We start from the raw sequence: 21,990 nt of genomic DNA on the forward strand, positions 1-21,990 counted from the left end.
CTGGGCTGAAATCTCCTTCTTGTTATCCCCCAGACCACGTCCCATGAGCTGTGCCCTTGCTGCATGGTGTCCTATGGGTGCAGCTCTCCCACTGCCCTTCCTGGCACAGAGGGATCTTTTCACATGCCTGGCCATGATGCTCCTGTTTCTCTGCCGTGGCACAGCTGACTGTTACACAGCATCACAGGAGTGCCAGGTCCCATCCAGGTGATTTTCCCTTTATCCCCAGCCCTGATGGCAGAACACTCCCTCGCCACAATCATGTATTTGTGCAAGGAATTGTCCTTGCTCACTCGCCATAGCTTGCATTTGTCCCTGTTAAACCACATGCAGGTTTTCCAGGTCGGATCTCTCATCCAGCAAAGTAATTTCAAATTCCAGTCCTGCCTTCCTGGACACCTGCAGCCTTCCCATCTGTCCCAGTGTCCAAGCACTAACAGAAACCCTGACCAGATCCCCTCCAGACCACAGAGCTATGAGCATTGCACACAGCTCTCTGCTGACAGCTCCGGGTACAGCTATTCAGGTGGGTCTTACCAGCTTCTACCCACTTCATATAGATCTTTTACCTTCCTTGAGGAGAGGAATATCAAGGTAGGCAATGGCAAAGTCTTCCTGAGGTCAAGATTAATGATTTCTGTCTTTTCTGTCCACAAGCTCTATTATCTAGTTGCAAAAAGAAATCAGATTGGTTCAGCATGACTTCTGTGGTACAAATCCATGTTAGCTGTGATGCATCTCCTCGCAGGCACTTACACATTGTTGGCTTGTTCCACTCGTCTTCTGAAAAGTGAGGTTAAACTGAAAGTGTCTGATTCTCTTTTTTTAGGATAGTTACTGCCTTTAACTTTTTCAGCTTTCTGATCCCTGTCATTCCTCTGAAATTCCCCAAGATAAATGCTTCAGATTAAGGCCATTAGGTCGAGCCAATGTGAAGACATTGCTGCCTTTCCAAGGGGCTGGCGCTGTTGTGGCCAGGATGGTCTCAAACACCATAAGCAAGCCAAAGCATGTGGACAGAGATAACACCCTTTATTAGGCAAACAAATATACCTGGGAAGAAAAGAGAAGTGCATGTGCCCTAAAGCTTGTCTTTTATTCTCCATATATATATATATATATATATATTAGTTGAACTAATAAAAGGCATTGCATCTCCCTGCCAGCCTGTGCTGTCTGGGTACAGATTAACCCATGCCCTGCTCAGCCAGAGCAGACATCTCCCCTTTTGGTTGCTGGTATTGGCTGTGATATCCTCAGGACTGGAGATTGCAGGGAATGGGAAAGGTGCCTTTCCAGGAGCGCAGAGGGAGTGTAGACATGAGCACTGCTCAGTGTCTGCTTTCTTACTTGTTTGCCTCCTCTGACTTTCTGATGATTATATTGACTTGCTGTCAGAAGTCAGGCACTGAAACCAGAATGACCAGAAACCACTTTTGCAAATGCAGCTGTGAGACTGGAGGATGCTCATCCCTCTCCAGGATTAGGCCTCCTGCTTTGATCTGCACTGAGGGAACCTGCTAAGTCAGGAAAAGGAGTGCAATTTTTATCTGGGTGGGCAACTGAAGAACATCCAGTGGGAGTGCAGGAAATTAATAATTTAGTGTCCTTTGTGTCATTAAAAAAAAAAAAAACACGCCAGGCTTTGCTGCATGGTTATAGTTTGTAATGGAGCAGAGCAAAAGCCTGATGGATTGGGTTTCAATTACATCTTCTTGTTCACGAAGAAAAGCTGTGCTATATAAACACTGTGGTCTGGGAAACTCTGGGCGCAGAAGGAAAAGGGAAGCCCAGCCTGAGAAATCTCTGCTCATCCTCTGCCACAAGGCCAAAGGCAGGGCTGTGGAGGTGCCATCTCACTCAGCCCAGCCTCACAGGGTTTCCCAGCATAAAGCACCAGTGAAGGAGACAGGGTTGGTCCTGTTCCTGCACTGGGGAGAGCCTGGGGTAGCTCAGGCCTGAAGTGCAGTTCCTGAGGATGGAAATCCTGGGGTGGCTGTATGGAACAAAGACTTGCAGAGGCATCTGTCATCCCTTCTGCAGTGGCAGAGGAAACTCCAAATTTCTTGCTTCTTGCCTATGTAGGGAAATTTCATTCTTCAGGGTGTTTGTACCCTGCCCATAGCCAGGGATACAGGGATGTGCTGCCAGGCATGATTTTTCAGAGGCTGGTGCTGTAGGCAAGGTCTTCTGCAATCAGTCAGATCTTCATTTTGAGTCAAGGTTAGTCTGAGCTGTAACTCCGAAAAGCAACAAGAAAATGGGACACCACCATTGGCTACCTGCAAAGGGAGAAAGAGAGAGGGCTTGGCAGAGAAAGCTCCAGCTCTCCGTTCCCTTATCTCTGAAATAGTGCTAACAGTTGTGATCACAGGCTGCACAGCGTTTCCCAAGAGCAAGGCAATTGGCTTCTCCACTCTTCTCTGTCCCTGCCCTTACCCAGCTTGAAGTCACTGGCAGGGGTTCATTAGAGAAGGTACCCATGCTTCACAGTGCTTCACAGTGACAGTTTTTGCTTTCTGCAGGCTGCAGTGAAACCACTGGCTGTACCTTGTCCCTGCTCCTCCCTGGGAGTGAGTAAGCTCCAGCTTAGTAAAAAAGGTGCTACAGAAGTGCTACTCATTATGTGGTGTGGTTGAGTGAATTAGAGGAAACATAAACATTGCAATCAAGCTGTTTCCCCTGCTTCAGAAAGAATTGCTTGTCTATAAAAGTGAGACCTCCTAAACACCACCATGTTCCCTATGCACTTACTAGTCTGTGAGCTTTCAACCTTGCTTGGCAAATCCTTTTGACTCAGGCCTGTGATAAATCTGTTGCAAGATATTATTTATAGCCTGAAAGAATGGTTCAACATGGACTTTCTCTTAAAAATAAACATCCTGTTTGAAAAAAAAAGCACTACACAAAACCTGCTTGGATTCAGCTAAAGGGAGCTGGGACTAGCAGATCTTTAAAGGTAACTGTAGGCAGGGGTCTCTGCGTGATATAGATGAGTCTGGCAAGGTTCAGCAGGGTATTTTCATGATGCAGCTCCTGTTGGTAGTGCTGTCAGTGTCAGATGTGAGTGTTGCTGCCAAGTAAATAGCGCCAGCAGCAAGATGGTCTCAGAGGCCAACCCAGATGACTAGGTACTATGGTGTTGTTTTAGCAATGCCCATCAGAGCACAGACAAAAGCAAGGTGGCACAGGGTGGATATAAAACCCATGCAAACAGCCTTCACAGCTCTGGGGCTGCATCGTGGAACTGGAGATGCTGAAAGAGGCTTGAAGGTTGTAAAGGAAAGCATGAACTTCCAGCATGACACTGGAACACTGAGCCAAGCATGGAGTCTGACTGCCCCACTGGGGTAATTCAGAGCAGGAGTGAAACCAGGGCCCTGTGTTCGGAAGCGGCATTAAGCAAATCCATCACCAGCTGCACTGCACACATCCAGGGCTGACACTTCAGTGGAGGTGATTGATTAATAAAAAGTGCAAACTAAGTGTGGAAGAGCAAGAAGGTTGATCTAAGGTCTGGGAAACATAACTTCAAGGAGCTTTTTAGGACCTCACAAATAAATTAAGCCATAACTTGATCTCAGCCTAAAACACCTGCATGGGAAGGGATTCGCAATGGTGCAAGGCTCTTTAAATTAGCAGAAAGATATAATGGGATTTGGCAGCTGACCAAATTCAAACAAGGACTAGAGCACACATAGTTAGTGTGGCACTAGCTTGTCTGCGTCTGTCAAACTCCTTCAGGTCAAAACTCCTTGTCTTTTACTGAAAGATGTGCTTTAGCTCCAAGAGGAGTCACTGTTGTAATGAGTTTACTGACTGAGGCTGTGTGAATTGTAATGGTTATTTCTGGGCTTAAAACCTGTTAAATCTACTTCTGCTTTTGATCTTGAAATGATAAGGCATTGACAGGCAGCATTATAGAGAGAGATTCACAGCTTTTATAAAGAGGTAATCACAGCTTGGAACAGGCCAGGTAGCTGTATATGAAGAGATTTACAGACTCCTGAACTCTTCAATTCTCTTGATTCTAGCTTATTTACTAGCTCATGTGTTAAACAGTCAAACTGTAAGCACTCAGAGACAACAAGGTGTTAGAATAACAGCAAGCATGGGTCAACATTAAATCAATGTTATACCTTTTCTGCCATTGAAATAAGCCTAGTGGAAAAATATATACTTGCCTCACATGCCTGGGATCATATAAGCTCCCCTCTTATGTCAGCTTTCCCAGTTGTCAGTAAGCACAGGGAAACAGTCCTCACTTTATGATCCCCATGGTGCCAGCTCTCATGGCCTCAGTCCAGCTTCCTCCTTGGTCCTCTAGCCATCTGCTCAGGCTCCCACTCTCCATGGGTTTTCTCCAGTGCTTTCTGATTGCCGTTTTTCACTGGGAGACCTTCTTCTTCTCTTTACCCCTCTAATACCAACATTCAAACTGATCTGTACAGCTTCCTCAACTTTTGGATACCCTGGGAGGAGGGTGCTTGGGAGCTTGTCCCCTCTTACAGTGTGCCAGCATTCTCCAGGGGCTGGGAATTGCCCCACTGAGGGCTGGATTGCTCTGCACCTGTCCCAACACTACAAACAATATATGGTTAAGAGAACATTTGCTTAGAAATGCTGTCTGCAATAAAACCACAACAACAGAGTAGGGTAGAGCTGCAAAACTCATCCTTCAGTTTACACTTAGTGGTTAAGAACATCCTGGAATCACAGACCCATGGGCATGTTCAGACTGTAAGGAATGTTGGGAGGTCTCTAGTTTAACCTCCAGCTCAAAGCAGGGTCAGCCCTGAGATCAGCCTCTCTGGAGCCCATTCCAGTGGCTGACTGTCACTGTGGAGAAAAACTTTCTTATGTCACATTGGATCCTTCCCTGTTTCAGGTTATGGCTGTTGTGCCTCATTCTCCTGCTGTGCACCCCTCTAAAGAGGCTGTCTCTGTCTTCTTGATATCTTCCTCTTGGGTGCTGGCAGGCTTCTGTTAGGTCACCCAAAACCATCTCTTCTCCAGGCTGAACAAGCTCAGCACCCTTAGTGTCTCTTCAGTGCAAATCGTCCAGCCCCCAACAATCTTGCTAGTCTCTGCTGGACCCAGTCTGGTTTATCAGCATCTCAGTTCAGCCCTTAAACTACCTTCTGCCTCTCTTTCTGTGGATGAAACTGGAACCCTCCTATCCATTAACTGAAAACGAAGACTTTTTATAGTCTGTTTTTCATCACTGGGGCAGAGAACAGAAGCACTGAGCCAGCACAGCTGTCATCTCCTTATCTTATTTCTTTCCTCCCTAGAAAGCTCCTTACCTTTTTTCCAGCGACTGAGGATGTGGGATCACATAGCACTGGGGACAGGAGGTGAGAGGGGTTCACCCTCTTCACTTCCTCCCACCTACCAAAGCTTCTTTCATTAACACTCACCTAGTGTTTCTTAATTAGCACATTCTGGCTTGGAGCTGCCTGCCTGTGTTGCAGCCTTCTGGAGAAAATCTGCTGAAGCTGTATCTATTGTGTGACCAGAAGTATCAAGCACTTAGGCATCTTACTACAGTGACAGCTACTCTTATGCCACAGTGTTACACAGGGGTTGAGTCTGGTTCTCACCGTCAGCTTCTGTAGCCATCCTTGGCTTTACCTGTTTCTCCTGAGGGAACCTTCTCCTGTGGTTGTGTACTTGCCTTTCTTCAGACTTTTGGTACAATCCACTTGAGAAGTGCATGGCTGAGCTAAGCCAGGACATTGCAAAGGTTACACCAGAAGTGGGAAGAGTAGCAGGCTGAAAAATCACCCCAAAAGAGCAGTTATCAGTGGAATAACTGGGATGGTATCTCAGAGCAGTCTGCAGATTTATTTTAGGGGGTTGGTTGGTGTCCTCACTTGCATTTCAAATTTCCCATTCATTCCTTGGATGATCTAGCAGAAAGTCCACTTATAAAGTCTTCAGAGGGCCTGGTAGCATGGAGGGTCACAAGGACTTTGAAAGACTTTGCGTCAGATCTCATATTGTGTTTGCCACAATAGCATCCAAGCCCCAGATGGTCATATAGGAAACATTGCATTTGTCTATGGTTAAATCAGGGGTTACTGGAATAAATCAGCTCTGTTTACAGGTTCTCTGCTGCTCTCACTGGATTTCTAGCTCATTTACAGATGGTTGCTGGGGAAGTTAAATTACGAACAATAACCACTCACAATGATCCAAGCTTCTTGAGGATTTTACAAGTTAGAAAGAGGCTGGCACTATTTCCCCAGTTACCTTCTTTTCACCTTCGGAGCAACTGCAGCTCTCACTTAGGGATTTTATGCATCTTTATGGCAAATAGGGTGTTAATGAAAGTATAATTACTGGAATTAAATTTGGATTTAATTTTCTGAGCACAAGTGGCCCCTTTCTGTCTTTCTTTTGTTTCCTGCTTGGTTGCCAGCTGTGAAATTCTCTCTTTTCAGGATTGTTCTTGATGCCGAGGCACTTGCGCAGTGCCAGGCATGCAGCAGCGCAATGGTCTCAGCCCCTGCTGGGCTGCATTTCACCCAGCTCTGAAATGACGCTGAGCACTCCCCCACAGTGAGGGGGAAAAGCATGATCAGCAAAGTGCCTGGATACCCTGCCATGTCTTGGCGTTTGTGGTGTCTGCATCTCACAATACTTTACACGCAGAATGTACATGGTTCACTGTTTTGCAGGAGAAGCAGTTGGATATAGTGGGGTGAGGCAACATTATTTCTACAAAGCAATTGCTTCCACTATTCATCTAGGTCAGTTTAGGCATCTCCTTCGTGCTGGTGGAGAAGAACAATTTTGGTTATTATCTTGAGGACTCTCAAAATATCACCAGGTTCTTATTCAGACTTTATTTCTTCCTCCCAGACCCACAGCCTGACAACACCTCTGGGTTTCAGGGAGCTCCTCACACCAGGATGATACCAGGAGGATCCAGGCATGGGCTTAGGTCAGAATGGGAACAGGAGAGCCTGGGAGGAAGTGACCCATCCCGAGATGATGATCTGACCATTCCGGGGGAATATGCAGCCAGAGCTGGTATTCAGATGTGGCAAGATCTCTGCTATCTCCACCAAGGAGATACAACCTCCAAGGGCCTTCCAGAAAAAATGCTGGCTGTTTATCTGGCAGCATTGCCCCAGCTATGTCCCTCTGTCCCAGCTCCAGCAACACAAAGAGCGGGGTGAGGATCAGGCCATGTTTGCTGTTGTATTGAGGCTTTCATCCTTAGTAAGGTGATAGGCTTTGTACCACTGTTGTTCTCTTAATGTAGTGAATCTGTCCGCTTAGTATTAGGCATGCGCGTCAGCTTCAGTTAACCTCTGCTAACAGATTCCCTCTAGTCCTTCAGCCTGCAATTAATTGTCAGATAGTTGCTTCTGCCAGCTTGGCCACTGTCGTGCTGAAGCTGTCAGCTGCCGTTAACCTTGTTCTATCTTTGGTACTGGTGGAACTTGCTGAGCGATGGAAACATTACCTTGGGAAGTGCTTAGCTTAAGGACCTTAATGACTTCTACATTGTTTTCTTCCCAGCCTGCCTTTATTTTGCAGTACTCTGTTGCAAAGAAGCTCCATCAGTTTCAGCAGCTGGCTGAGCAGATGGGTTTAACTGGTCTATGGCACTGAACTAATCGCATTTTGGTACAACAGAGACACAGCCACGAACATGTAAAATTAATTTGGGTGCAGCATCCTGGTCAGCGACTCAAAGCAGGGAGCAGTTTGAGGAGGCCACCCCTAGCCACACTGTGACTGTGCTGTTGGCAGCATGGACGATCATTAGGAATATATCCCTCTGGTTTCTACAGACAATGTTGGATTGGCTTTTCCCATGGCCAGTTCCTTCTTCAGATATATATTAGCATCAGAGAGATTGATTACTCCTCGCATCTCTCTTCTGCTTCTGTTATAATTAAAACAGCAATATATGCATGAAGCAATTAGATTCTAATAATGCTTTTCTAAATAGGATGTCAAGGAGCTTAGTACAAAGACTTGGGCTGGAGCCAGATCAGCATCTTAAGACTGGATTGTCATTAAAATGACTGCATTTTGCCTGGACAGCTTACGCAAACACAAGCTCTAGATCTACTTTTTAGTCAGAGTGCACCTCATCTTTGTCTGCAGACAGAACCCAGAAGACCCCATGCTCCTGGGCGGCAGGGCCAGAGTGAGACATGCACAGGGACAGGTCACCGGTGTGTGTGGAATCTGGGTCTGCTGGTGAGACAGGAACATCACCAACTCCAGCCCCATCACCATCCTCATCACTGTGTGCCAGCAGACAATACTCAGGTCTGCCTTGGGCTTCCTGGAGAGCAGTTTTTCATCAGGTCAGAGCAGATCTGCTCACTGCTGGCAGCATCTTCCAGAAGGAAGCAAGGTGCTGCACAGGTGCCCATGCCCCAGAGGACCACCCCCTGAGCTGCCTCCCAGCATATTGCTGACTTTCTCCTGCATTGCTTTATCCTGTCTGCTTCTGGGCTGATATGCAGTCCTTGGGCCCTGCATTTGCAGCTGGGCCAGGATGAATCCTCTTCTTCTCTGCACAGCTCTTACTCAGACCCTTTATGGACAGTCCAATGCCATTGGGTCACTGTGAACATGAACAGGGAGCATGTATCACAATCTCCACACCACTGCAGGCTGCCAAGAGGCAATGCGAATCCCCCACCAGGCAGCACTTGGCCAAGCCCATCTTCAGGAGAGGTTTGACACCAGCAAAGCTCCTAACCAGGAGCTCCCAGGGCAAAGGAACACTGCAGTGCGTTATAGCTGAGCCTTGTCTGTCTGTGGGGCAGGAAGGGATTTCTCAGCTGCTGTAACAGGGTTGGATCCTGGAGAAGAGCAACAGCTCTAGCTGCAGGATTTCCCATGCTCATCCTGCATCCAGCTTCTCTCTGGCCCCTTTTAAGCCCTGATTTGCATGCTGCAGCGTAACTCAGTCGTAGCTGATGCGATTTAGCGTGACGTCCCACATAGTCCAGACTAATAGTGTATCTGGTTTCCAGGCCTGGGAGTGTTTGTGTGGCATTTATCACTTGCCTGGCCATTTCCTGTGCAGCAGGTGGAGAGAAGCTGTGCAAATCATTAATTTGTGGCAAATGGGAGACACGGTCTGAAGTAAACAGGATGCACTTTGGTGAGGACAGAGGCAAAATAGGAGGAGAGGGAAAAGAGATGGGAATGATCAAACGAGGAGGTGAACAGAAAAAAATCTCACTTGCCAGCAGCGCCCTGCCATAGCAGAGGTGTTGTACGGGAGAGCACAGGCAAGAGAGGGGTGAGCTGATTCTGCAGCACTGCTTAGCACTGCAAAGGCCTTGGCTCCATTTTGGGGTGCTGTGCTTGACGGACATGAGAAGCAGAAGAGCAGCAAGAAAAATGTGGCCAGCTGAGAGGCTGGAAGCAGGGAGATGCAGGGAGATGCAGAGAGATGCACGCCCCTAAACAGGTCCTGGGCTGGCAGGGTAAGGAAGGCAGTGCGGTTGTAAGGCAGAGGTTTTAAGATGGCAGCAAAAGGCTTAGGGAAAGGGTTTCAGGGGGTGTGAGAGGGACATGCTGGCAGCCATCACCAGGAGATAGGTTGGCAGCACCGTCCCTGGGGCTTTTCAAAAGACATGGCCATGCAGGTGATGGGAACAGAGCGTGACAATCCACCACTCAGGGCACATTGTGCTGGGCACCCCAAGGACTGGGTCAAGTGCTGGACAAGCATCTGTCAGAAGCAATTTAAAAGTAGCTGCTCCCACCATGGAACAGGGTGGACTAGTGGACTAACGCCTCCTAGCCTTGTTCCAGGTGACACTGTGATTTAAATTAAACCTACACACAAGAATGTGTCGTTGAGATGACACAATTGTTCACGCAGTTGAAATACCTAGTGCTATTTCTGGAGCGTCCCTGAGTTCAAGCGCAGTCATGGAGAGCAGGAGAGAGGGAGAGAGCACTGTGGCTTGACGTTAGATTGCAGACTGAGCTCTTTCAGTAAACAGAGCAGTATCAGTTGTAATACATCTTTCATGCCATTGGCATTTAATGTTATTAAATATGGGGCATCTGTGAGTGAAGACATTTGTTTTCACTTCTATTTGTAGCAAAACTCAGTTTCCAGTGTGCTTGTATTTGTCCAGAGTGAAGTATATTCACATGCTCTCATGTTAGTAGCAAAGAATAATACATTTCCTATGCAAATATTTTTAGGAGCTGTATTAAAAAATTGGCATGACAAAAGTTTTCAAGAAGGTGCCATGTTAAGAGAGAAAAAGCAGCTGGACTTTCTTGAGGCAGTTAAAAGGTGATCACAGGGGATACATATATATTAACAGTGGTGGCCAGAGAAAGAGGTACTGGAAAAATTGCAACTTTTAAAAATATACTGTTCATACAACTGCAAATGGTTTCTCATGAGATGCTGCACTCTATGAGATAACAGCAGTACCAAAATATTGCAAGATGTGCATATTTGCATCTGTATTTGGTTGCTTCTATTAAACTCTAATCCATAACAACTTACAGAGCTGCCATGCAAAAACGCTAAAGTAAAGCTGAAGTAAGAAAAAAAAAAAAAGAGATGCTGAGTGATGAAGAAATGTTGCTGGGTGGCTGATGGTGCTACCTGCCAGCTGGCATCAAGGGCTGCAGCTTAAGACTGCCAGGGTCCCTGCTCACCGTAGGGCATCTTCTTGATTTTGCCCCTTTGGGTGGGTTTGGTGTACGTGCCTGTGGGTGCTGTGTCCGCTCAAACCTCTTGCTGCAGGGTTGCCAGCTAGAGAAAAGAGGTGGTGCAGATGTGGCTCCTTGTGGTAGGCACAAGAGCTAGGGAAGCCTGGGCATCTTTAGGATTGTTTAGGTTGCATTGAGGTTTGGTGTCTGGGTTTCACTGGAATTGCAGCAATATTTGAAGTCAAGCTAGAAGCTAAGGTATTGCCTGTCTGGTGGTTTGTATGGACAATCTCAGCTAAAACCTGCTTCTTGCTTCCTTCCTCCCCACTGCTTGGGTCTGAGAGATCCCACAGCTAAAACATCAGGCACAAATGCCCCCACCAGCCTTTCCATCCAATGCCATTATGACACGTAGCATGTGGGCAGGCTTTGGGTAACGGGGCTTCCCACTGAGTGGTGCTAAGAGCTAACTGAAGTAATCCATCCCATACAGAAAAGCCCAACGGCACTGCAGAAAGTCCGAACCCCGTAGGGCTGGAGCCAGAGTTTAAGGGCAGTGGGGGGTGCACTGCTTGTCCCCCAGGGAGGTGAAGGAAAGGGCATCCCATCCCTCTGTCCTTATCCCAACAGTGGTTTGCACCACCAGGACCCCCTGGGCTGGAGGCAAAAGCTTTTGGGCTTTTTACTCCACTCCAGCCCTTTTACGAAGCCTCTGTGAGTGAGGGGAGGCTAATTGTCTTGCACAGTAAGCATGAAATCCATGAACTGATACAACTGAAAATCTTTTCCGTGCACCTTGTGAGTTTATCATTTTACCAGGCTGCTCTGATCAAGGTGGCTGCTGTTGGCTTGTCTCAGTGACCAAGGGTAATGATGCCCAAAGGCAAAGCTGTTCTCCATCTCGCATATGCACGCACACACACACACACACACACACACACTGCTCACAGTTAGAGTGCAGCCAAATTGTCCCCAGGGCTGGCAAAGCCCAGTGTGACCTCCTGAAGGAGCAGAGAGCCTGTTGCTGATGCTTCCTAATCACAGCATCTGTGCAGGGCAGAGTTAAGGGTATTTGCTCATTTGGCCTTTTCCAGACCATAATGTCTTTGTATAACTTTAAAATTTATTCTTCACTTTCAAGACATTTTTTGGTGGTATGTGAACTGAGGATCATGACCACATCCCTGTTTTGAACCCATAAGTGTCAGATATGGAAAAGGCAGAAGACCAACTGTTTTAAATGGTTTTGGCAGCTTTCTGCAGCTGGTACTGGGATGAATTCAGAAAGAGTTAACGAGTCATTGTAATGCTCAGTTCAGAAGAGCTGTGGGGACCGCTACAGGCCCTTTCTGTGCTCTGCTTGGCCTTGCTCACTGAAGTTTTCATGCATGGCTGCTAAATGTGGTCTTCTTATGGCTATATTTAGGTGCCTAAATTAGTGGTGTGTAAGAGAGGTTGCTTGTGGCTCTGGAGTTAGCAAGAACATGGAATGTTCAGCATGGCTGGAAGCCAAATTGCTTTGTTGGCAGCCCAAGCAGAAGAGCCCAGTGCTAAGCCTTTCTTAGCCCTTAGGTGAGCCTGATCTTGCCTGTCCTGCACCCCACCAGCACCTTCCTCATGCTTCCCTGTGCCCAGGGCTGGGGACACCACGCTCCGTACTGCAGTCACTGTGAAATGGGCTATGCAGTTTAGCAGCTTCCCATGCTCAGCCAGGGTATACAGCTGGATCAGGCCAGCTAGCAAGTGTTTTCAGAAGGCACTCTTGATGCTTCATTAAATCCTGTTAGCGCAGCTTGCCACAACGTGCTTCGGAGGCTCGCTGCTTAGTATTTGTTGAACTTCTTGCTGAGGGTCAGTAGAGATCACACCATGGCACCAGTCAGCATGAAAGCAAAATTCAGACTCCTCCGTGGTTTTGCCGGAGGCTGCTGAAACCCACGGAGAAGGGTTTGGCTCCTCCAGTGTGCACATCTTTTGCTTGGTGAGGGACATGAGCAAGGGTGGGGAGTCCCAGCCAGCGTCTGGCAGAGCAGACGCAGAGCTGTGATGATGGCTGTCCTCCCTTATGGCCATGGATGTGGGTTTGACCTTGCTATTAGCTCTCTGCTGCTGCAGAGCCCATCCATTCCATCAAACGATGTCTCCCATCTTCCATGGGTCTTTGTAAGCCAGCCAGCCCTGTGGCATGCTGCAGGCAGGTACCTGCGATTTAGATAGAGGTGACCCCTGCCCACCTCCCCTGAGTGTCACCCCATTCCGTCTGGTTTATTCCCAGTGATACGCCCAGCCCCTTCCAGGTCTGATGCAATTTTGTTTGCACCTCCTGCCTGTCGGATATTGCTGACCTTTGCTCCTGCGCCTTTACTGGCAGATATGTGCTGCTTAGCCACAGGCTGGTCCTGGCTCTGTGTCTTGGCTGGTTCCAGTGGCTTCACTGGTGACTTCCAGCAAGCAAGGGCAGTTCACCTGGGGCCACGAGACCTGTCTGCCCTGCTATGCCTTGGCATGGTCTGGTGCAGATACTAGCAGAGATCTGAGTCAAGTATGTAAGCTGGAGCAAGGAGAGGTGCTTGCCCTGAACAGCACAGGTTTTAGCTGAAGCTGGAGGGATGAGCATCTTTGAGGCCAATGATCCTGTGTGATTGCTGATGCCTGAACGACCCAGTCATCCCCTGGGCTTTTCTGCTGGTTTCATTCCCCGCAAGCAGAACATTTCCTGCGTCATTTATTTCCAAACAGTAGCAAAATAAGCCTAAATCCTTATCTCCAGTCTGTCAGCTAATCCTTCCATGGGCCAGGAGCAACGCTGTCAAATCAGGCTGTGAGTGTGACTCGAGGCTCTCTGTGGCTGATAAGCACGTTGCTGCTGTATGTAAATGGGCTTCTTGAGAGCCCAGAAGTGGTCCTGGCACAGACATCATCCCCAGCTCAGCATAACTCCAGCTTCACCCACTATATAACAGCATTGGGTTGCAATAGGACCATAATGAGGTAGGTTTTGGAAGGCTTCAGGGCTGCAGGTCATATCACACCCCCATTGATGCATGTTTGGTTGGTGGCCCAAGGAGCCTGTGAGGAAAAGTTTGCTGTGTTTATGAAGGATTTGGGGGTCTTCCCAAAAGAAATGCTCCAGGTAAGTCTCTTCTTTGCATTTGAATTCTCTTCTTTGCATTCATTGAATTTGCCAGACCCATTGCTGGTATGTTTTGCTAATGCAGCAGTGCTTACCCTGGAGGTATCACCTTAACCCACCCCTGAGCAGGGTAGAAGGAACAAGAAAAGGTCTTCTCCAGAAGCAACATACCTCTGAAGATCTGACAGCCTGTGTGCCCCTTCCCTCTGAGGATAAGGATGGGAGTTTTGGACAGCCCCATGGTGGCTTCTTGGAGCTTCTCAGCCCCTTCAGAATCAGTCTGTAAAAGCTTAAACCCCTTTTGCATGGGAAGCTGGTGTCCTAGGTCACTGGACTGCTTTGTAGAGTGTCCAGATCCTGTCCCAGCACAGCTGTGCGTAGAAATCCCATCCTGTCAGGAATGGCAGAGACTGGGACTATCAGTGTCATGATGACAGCAGGGCAGAGCCAGGCCTGTGCCCCTTGGCCAAGACTCAGCAGGGAGAAGGGTCCCCTCTGCTCCCAGGGAAGTTATGGGGACTTTTATGTCTATGTTCATGCCAGCATGGTTGACTTCCTCACTGCTTTAAAACATAAACATGTTTTGCTTTGTTTAATCGAAACCTTACAGCAGATGTTTTATGATTATTCCACCAATGGGAAAAAAAAAAAAAAGGATGCTGAAAAGAGTCAGCATCATGGCTTTTATGGGAGAGTTTTATTAAGTCGGCAGTTTACTGTTCAGCTAGGGAATGAAGGCATCAGCCAAGACGCAGGGAATCCAGTTTAAATGACTCCTGTATTGTGGATTATAGAGTTCAGTATGTGCCAGCATGGGGAGGGCTGGGGCTGGGCCTCCGAGGGCTATGGATCTGGGGTCTTCAAACCACCAGTCCTCATCCTCGTCCTTGTCCTTGCTCTGCCCTCACCCCTGGGGCTCCACCTCAGTCCTCTTCCACCTCCTGCTTTGCTTCCAGGTTCAGTACTCACCTGGCTGAGAGGACCATCAAGGGTCCTGCAGCAGTTGTGCCCACACTGCCTATAGGGCCAGGAGCCCCGTGCCTCAGCTTCCCTGCCTGGAGAGCCAGAGCAGAGGTCAGGAATAAGGCAAAGGGAGTGCAAGGGCAGTGGGGGGACTGGGCCATGAACACATCATCATGGGGATGTGTAGGCGGTGTCCTCCACACCTCATCTCCCTGGGGTCATGCTCCATCAGTGGGGCAGAGCCCATCCCCATGCAGCACCTCTTCTGCCCCTGCTATGAGTTTTCCTGACACGTCCCTCATCACCATTTCAGCCAAGAGCATCCTGCTCTCCTGCTGGGAATTGTTAACAGTAAAATCAATGCAAACACTGCTGTGAGCGGCTCCGGTACCCACTCGATGAGCTCCTCAGGGACAGACCTCCCATGTAAGCTCAGTTCTACATCTGTCAGCTCCATGGGGGAGATGCTCTGCCCCGGATCCCTCTCAGCTCCTGATGAGCCCCAGGGATGCAGTGTAGGCATGGATGCAGGTGGAGAACAGGCTCAGTTACACACAGGGTGGCAGAGCCCCATGACTGCTCTTTCCATACCTGGCTGTGGCATCCATCAGGAGGGAGAGCCCATTGCGCAAAGGTAGTGCTTCCCTGCATCGCACATGCTCCGGGAAATGGCAACAGTTCTGCTCCAAGAAGGGCTGCTCCTTGGAGGCCTGATGCCGGTGAAGCCCCTGGATTTGTAGGATGCTGCTGTGTGCATCCAAGCAGATCCCGTGGTGTTGTGGTGGTGCCGTCAGTCAGCCTGCAGTGGCTCGGCCAGCTCACATGAACAGGTTCCCCGGGAAAAGCAGATGGAGGAATAAAGGGAAACTTTCCGTTCCAGTGCCCCCGAAAGGACATTACAATTTTCCTTCCCTGTGTCATCCTGCTTGCCTGGTTATGTGGCGTTAAATTAGGGCTCTGGTTCGGTTACGGCTCATTACAGGCTTGCGTGTGACTTTGTTGCAGCTTGCTCAGAAGCACTAAAGGAGCTGAGCCAGTGTGAAAGTCAAGGTTTTAGGGACAGCTCGGTGACTAGGAGCTGAGCCTTGTCTGTGTCTGGTGACTTCGCAAGGCTCAGACATGGTGCCCATGGATCTGGCATTACTACCTGGAGGCATTGGTCAGGGACCCTCCCTAACCCTACCAGTAGGGAGAGCAAGGGGCTTGGGATGGAGGTAGGTTGATGGGAGATGGCTTCAGCATCTCCTCTTCCCAGCTGAGCAAAGCAGTTGCCTCTTTAGCCTGTCCAAAGGACCTCTGTATGGTGCTGTGTGCGACGCAGGGTGCCAAAGGGAGTGTTTTGAATGCTGTCAGAAAGCAAAGCAGCTTTTCCGCAGAAATAGCTAAGTCCTGAAATACCCTGAGCAGCTGTGTTTATTCCAATGCTCTCACTCAGAGAGATGCTCGGCTGTGATGTGGGCCATTAGTACAAACATCGCTCCCAGTGCCCGGACCAGAGCCACAAAGGGCGTTGCTCACTTAGTTGCATTAATGCAACCCAGTACTGCCCCAGCATGCAATTGATGGACTTGGTAAATAAAAACAACCTTGGCTCCTCCCAGCACTCAGGCAAGGAGTGGGGCTGTCTTCTTGGGAACAGAGGGGTTTCCAAATGTCCCTGTTCCCCCCCCCAGGGCTGCTTTTACCCCACCCATGCCTCCAGCAGCTGAGGAAACCTCTACTCTGTCAGTGTTGTGCTGGGCTGGGATGAGGGAGAAGTCCGGGCATCACCTGGGAACTTCTTTCCCAGTGGTAGTCATCTTCAGCAATGTCCATGTTTGCTAGAGAAACGTACTGAGATCCCTGCAGCCCTATGACTTTCTTTTTGTTGTGCCCTGGTGTTTCTTTCTAGTGCTGAAGGGAAGGCGCGTGCTTGTAATTGCTGCATGCAGGGCCATTAAAGGAGCTGATTCAGTGGGAGGAGACTTGATCTTTTCTAAGCGGGGAGAGAAGAAAGCAGGCAGTCTCCTTGCTCAGATGCTGCATGCTGCTCCCTTGGCCTTCCGAGAGCATCCCCATGCAGAGGCTGTGCTTTGGGGATGCCAGCAGGATCCGGCACAGCAGGCTGCAGGCTGCCTCCAAGCCCAGTTGGTGATGTTCCCCCTCGCTGTGCCACAGGGTTGGGGACCCACTGCCACCTCTCCCAAGCCCACCTGCCAGACTGGGTACCAGCCTACCCGCTCGCCTGTGCTTGGCATCTGCTTTGTGGGGTGTCCAGAGCCACGCTGGGCACAGAGGAGCTTCCCAGCCCCGGAGCAGGGACCTCCTGCAAATCCAGAGGCAAGGTGAGAGCTGGCAGGCTGGCACAGGGGAAGGCTGTGAGCAGAAGGCAGCACTGAGTGATGGGGGTGCAGTGACTGGGTGGCTGCTGTTTTGAAGGAACCTTGTGGGGTAAATGCTCAGCTGCAGGAAGGCTTGGTGGGCTGAACACAGGCTGGAAAATTCCTCTGCTGCAGCTGTTTCTGCCATAATATGTACCTGGAGAGCCCAAATCTGGTTATCAGTTTCCCAAAGGCCCCAAGCTCCGATGAGAGCAACGCACTGATGCTCCAGCCCACAGCGGGGGGACACACACTCTGCCTGGAGCACTGGGTGGCACTGATGCCCTTAGCAGGGACATCATCCCCCGTCAGGCCTGGAAACTCCTGCTGCTCCCAAGCAAGTGAGGACTGAACTGGACAGGCTTAGTTCCCTCGTGCTACGTGATTTCTCCCAAGACGCTGGTGGTTTGCTCTAGCATTCAGGGAGAGAGCTGCTGGGAGGGGTGGGACGGGTGCTGGGGGACCATGGGAGAGGCTTGTCCTCCCTGCCCATGCTGGGGCATGCCTTGGGTTTGGCACAGCTGCGAGGCACAGCTGCTCCGGGTGTGTGCAGGGGCAGAAAAGCCTCAGTGAGGAGCTAACATCCCACCGGGGAGGGGCTCTCAGCACCCACCTGCCCTCATAGGAAAAGCCATTTGGGTGCAAAAGGGCCAATCCCCACACCTGTGGCTGCCTCTGCCCAGCAGAACCAGCATGGGATGGGCATGGTGGGACCGTTTGGGGGAGATTTGGACATCTGCATCAGTGTCACTGCTGTGGGAGTCGTGCACGCCTGGCACCTCCCCGGCGTCTGGGGGAAAAGCTGGGGGGCTTAGAGGGCGGTCCAGTCCCACGGGGCTGAGAAGGGCTGGGAGGAGAGAGGCAGAAGAGGGTTTGTGTCACTGTGGATCAACAGATCCACTCCCATCCCCACCCAAACCCTTCCTTACTGCCCTGCCCCAGCCCATGGGGGCTTTTACACATCTCATGGCACCTTGGGCTTGAAATACAGGGACAGGTAGATGTGGATCAGCCCCTGGTGAGGGCTGGGAGCTGGGCCACAGTACCCAGCAGCCCCTTCCGTGTTGGACACCTCCCCATCCCTGAGGTCCTCCCTGCTCACAGCTCTGCCCCGTTTGCTCTCTTCACAGGAGAAGAAAGGCCAGGAGGTTAAGAAGGGCCCCGAGGTGGAAATTGCAAAGCTGGACAAGCTGCTTAACCTGGTGAGAGAGCCAGAGAGCAAGGCAGAGAAGTGAGCGGGGAAAACAACAGCTCTGCCGGGGGCCGCCGGCCAAACAAGCCCAGCTTTGATCGGCTGCTGCTTGGCATGCAAGCCACGGGCACTGAGCCACCCACTCTTTGCACAGTGGGAACACTTTGCCTCTGTGCCTGGACAAATAAACAGAGGTGTTGGGAGAGCCACAGTGTGCAGTTGTCTCGGGTCAGGCAGACCTCACCATGCTTGCTCCCCCAGAGCCGCACAACCCTCAGCTTTTCCCCACTCTTGGCTGGGCTTGCGCCCGGTGAGAGCCCCATGGAGGGCAGGTGAGGGCTGGTCCTGCCAGCCCTAGGGAAACCTCAGGGCTGCAGCCTGATGGCAGCCAGTGAGTGGTGGCCAGAGAGACCGAGCACTGAGCTGCAGCCCCACAACCATTTGTGGGATCGGCCACACACGGCCCCCTGGATTTTGGGGTGGCAGCCTAAGCCAGAGGGTGGCTGGAGAGCTGGCCTGGCCCCCCATGGCTGTGGGAGAGGGATGTGCCATCACCCCAGCCATATCACAACAGCTGCTGGCCACCAGCTTTGGGATGCTCACAGCTCTGCTCTCCCCAGGGGGGCTCGGCCGCCTCTGCCCAGCTGGCGGCTGCAGGAATAGCTGGGCACTGGGGTTTGCAGAGCCTTCCCAGCACTCCGGCGCTTTGCAGCAGAGGGATTAGCTACTACGTGGCTGCGGTGGCAACAGGAGCCGCGATGGCCTCGCCGCATGCTGATGAGCAGGGACGGGCTGTCACCGCTGGAGCCTTGCGCACAGCTGCCAGGACTGGGGACCAGAGGTGCTCGTTCCACCAGGCAGGAGCTGTGGCAGGTCTCCAACTGCTCAGCTGGCCTGTGCCCCCCCCCAAACATCCTTGTAACTTAAGGCCACGGCTTGGAAACTCTTCGGTGCCCCTAGCACCGGGGTTGAGGTGTGCTCCCTGCTGACAGACACATGCCCCCAGCCCAGGCAGACATGCTGTGGGCATGAAATACCCGGCCAGGTTTCTCACCCAGCATTTAAAAGCCACAGGGGGATGCAGACGTGAGTCCTTCCTTGTCACAATCACCCAGCAAACCACCCGCAGTCTTGCAGGGACATTGGCCACCAGCCCTGGGGCAGCTGCTCCCCAGCCCTGTGGGACGGGCAGGACACACTGCCTGCCCCAGATTTTTCAGGCGCTGGGCAGAGGTCAGAGACACCGCTCGGGTCCTACGATTGGTTTATTAGTCTAGTAAAAACAACGCTGCAAAGGGATGCGTTAGCTACACCTGACAAGGGGAGGGACCACAGGCTCTGCCAGGCCTGGCAAGTCTGTGCAGGGACCCTGGCCAGCATCCCTCCCAGCACAGCCCACCCCTCTGTCCCCTTATTGCAGCAGCTGTGCCAGCATGGACCTTGCTGATTGCTTGGCTGTAGGATGGGCAGGGCAGAACCCTCCGAAACCCACAGCACTTGCAGGCAGGGTGAGGGAATGCAGCTGCCAGGCTTGGGGACAAGCCAGACCACCAGCATCCCTCCCCACAGGGCCACTGTGGTCCCCGGGGAGCGATGGGGCTGGTAGACCCTTCAATGCTGTTTGTCCAGCCATACTCATATCCCCATATCTCCATATCCCCAGCAAAAAGCCATCCCAGGCTGCTCTCAGCAGGGATGGGAATGTCAACAAGGGCACGTCTGCTGTCTGTGGACAGGTCAAACCCCACCGGCTGGCCTCAGCTGGGAGCAGGCAGGAGGGCAGGCAGGGACACGTTCCCAGCAAGGAGGAGGGCTGTTTGCCTAGCAGTGTTGGTGATAATGCTGGAGAGGATTGACAGACAGACCAGGGATGAACGGACAGACCATGCAGACCCTCCTGCGGCTCATTAAACTGGCTGCTAGGGCAGATTAAACTGGCTCCTGAGGCTGGGGGCACATGGCACCCCAGAGTCATCCCCAAAGACACTCGGACCGGCAGCACCCTGCTCTGCCAGGGGGGCTAGGGCTGCTGGGGTCCACCCAGGCACATCCCACCATGGACCAGCCGGCCCACTCAGGGACAGGTGCCTGTGCTAGCCCCGCTGCCTCCCCTCTCTGAGCCCCCAGCTGGCCCTGCTCAGGTCTGTGACGTGGTGGCCACTGGCCCGGGCCATGAGCACCAGGGACGAGCCGACGGGCTGTCCCCGAACACGGGGTGCACTCGTGGGCAAGGCTCCTGCTGTGCTCGCTGGCCCCTGGGACAGGCAGGATTGTCCCTGTAGCACGTCTGCGGCTGCTGTCTCTCTATCCCCATGGTGACAGCGGGCATCCGCAGGGACTTCACACACCAAAACCAAGCAGGTGAAGGGCTGTGCCCCGTGTCACGGCCCCTGCGAGCAGCTCGGTGTCCCCTCTGCTCTCCTGGTGCCCAGTCCAGCGCCCCAGTCCCAGTGCAGGCATCCAGGCTGGCACGACTCCTTCGGCACAGCCTGGTACCCAAGTCCCCAGGCAGCTCAGGGCTGCAGTAGGTACTTCTCTTCGTTCCTTGCCTCATCCACATCAGAAGCTGGGCTCTTCTTGGGGCACGAGGGGGTCCTGCAGGCCTTGCAGAGGATGAGGAAGAGGATGAGGATGAGCAACGCAATGATGCAGTTAAAAGAAATTGCCACGACCGCACCGGTGGAGAGAGCAGCCCCCATCGCCACTGTCCCGTGGGAAAAAGCGGGTCCCGCAGCTCGGCCCCACGCTTGGGATGCCAGCGCAGCGATTGAGTGCGCAGCCTTCACCCGCCGGCATTGGCAGGGGACAAAAGGGATGGTGGGGGTGCTGGCAGTGGGATGGGGATCGGGCCAAGCCAGGCAGCGGGACGGCGTCGCCCTGTCGCAGTTTGGCCACTCGCAGCTGTGTCCTGAGCTTCACCGCTCCGCTGGGAAGGATTGATCAGAGCTTTCTCTCGGCTTCCCCTTCTCCAGCAGAGAAGCGGGGACACGGGGACCCCTCTCCTCCCTCCTCCACCTGGAAGGGAGAAAGTCACCGTCATCACCACGAGGGGACAAGCTGCCCGAGCCCCTCCGGGCGGGCTGCGGGGCTGCCGGCGGGCAGCGACCCCGGGGGCTCTGGAGGCTGCAGCAGCTCCCAGGTCAGCTGCTGTTTGGGGGGACCTTTCCAGCACCCCACACCCCGGCTGTCCCCACCGTTCCCTGCCAGGGCCACCAACCTGGAGGTGTCCCCAGTGGGAGACCCATTGCCTCAGCCCAGCCCAAACCCCCCTCCCCGGGGCACCCCCGGGTGACCCCGGGGGGCCTTGGCCCGACTCTTGTCACCTCTCCACCCTCCACCTGCTGCTCCTGCCCCCCGCACCCCGCTGCCAGGTCCCGCACCCCAAAACGGGGCGAGCGGCCGGCCGGGCGGCCCCCCCTGCTGCTTTTTGCCCGGCAAAGCCCCCGTTTCGGGGGTCCCCGGTGCCTCTAATCCCCCGCCCCGCCGAGGAGCGGGACACCCGCGGAGCCCCCGGCCCTCAGCGGGGCACCGGGCGGCAACAGGTCCCGCCGAACCCGCCCTCCCTTCGCGGGGCCCCGGCGTTACCTACCTGCCTCCGCTCCGCCCCGGCAACAGCCGGGACCCCGCCGGCGGGCGGCGGGAGGCGCTGCCGGGACCGAGATCGGGACCGAGACCAG

At 52.2% G+C, this 21,990-nt stretch overlaps 1 protein-coding gene across 1 annotated transcript in view; it reads left to right on the plus strand.

Moving 5' to 3' along the window:
* DNAI1 (dynein axonemal intermediate chain 1) overlaps nucleotides 1–18,554 on the plus strand; it is a 136,899-nt gene extending 118,345 nt beyond the window's left edge. Inside the window, exon 19 of the mRNA XM_075019832.1 lies at nucleotides 18,252–18,554. Within this exon, the coding sequence (XP_074875933.1) occupies nucleotides 18,252–18,356 (105 nt within the window). The 3' untranslated portion in view covers nucleotides 18,357–18,554. The remainder of the gene's footprint in view (nucleotides 1–18,251) is intronic.
* Nucleotides 18,555–21,990: the final 3,436 nt, after the last annotated feature.

This window comes from Buteo buteo, chromosome Z (genome assembly GCF_964188355.1).
Source record: "Buteo buteo chromosome Z, bButBut1.hap1.1, whole genome shotgun sequence".
Classification (NCBI taxonomy): domain Eukaryota; kingdom Metazoa; phylum Chordata; class Aves; order Accipitriformes; family Accipitridae; genus Buteo; species Buteo buteo.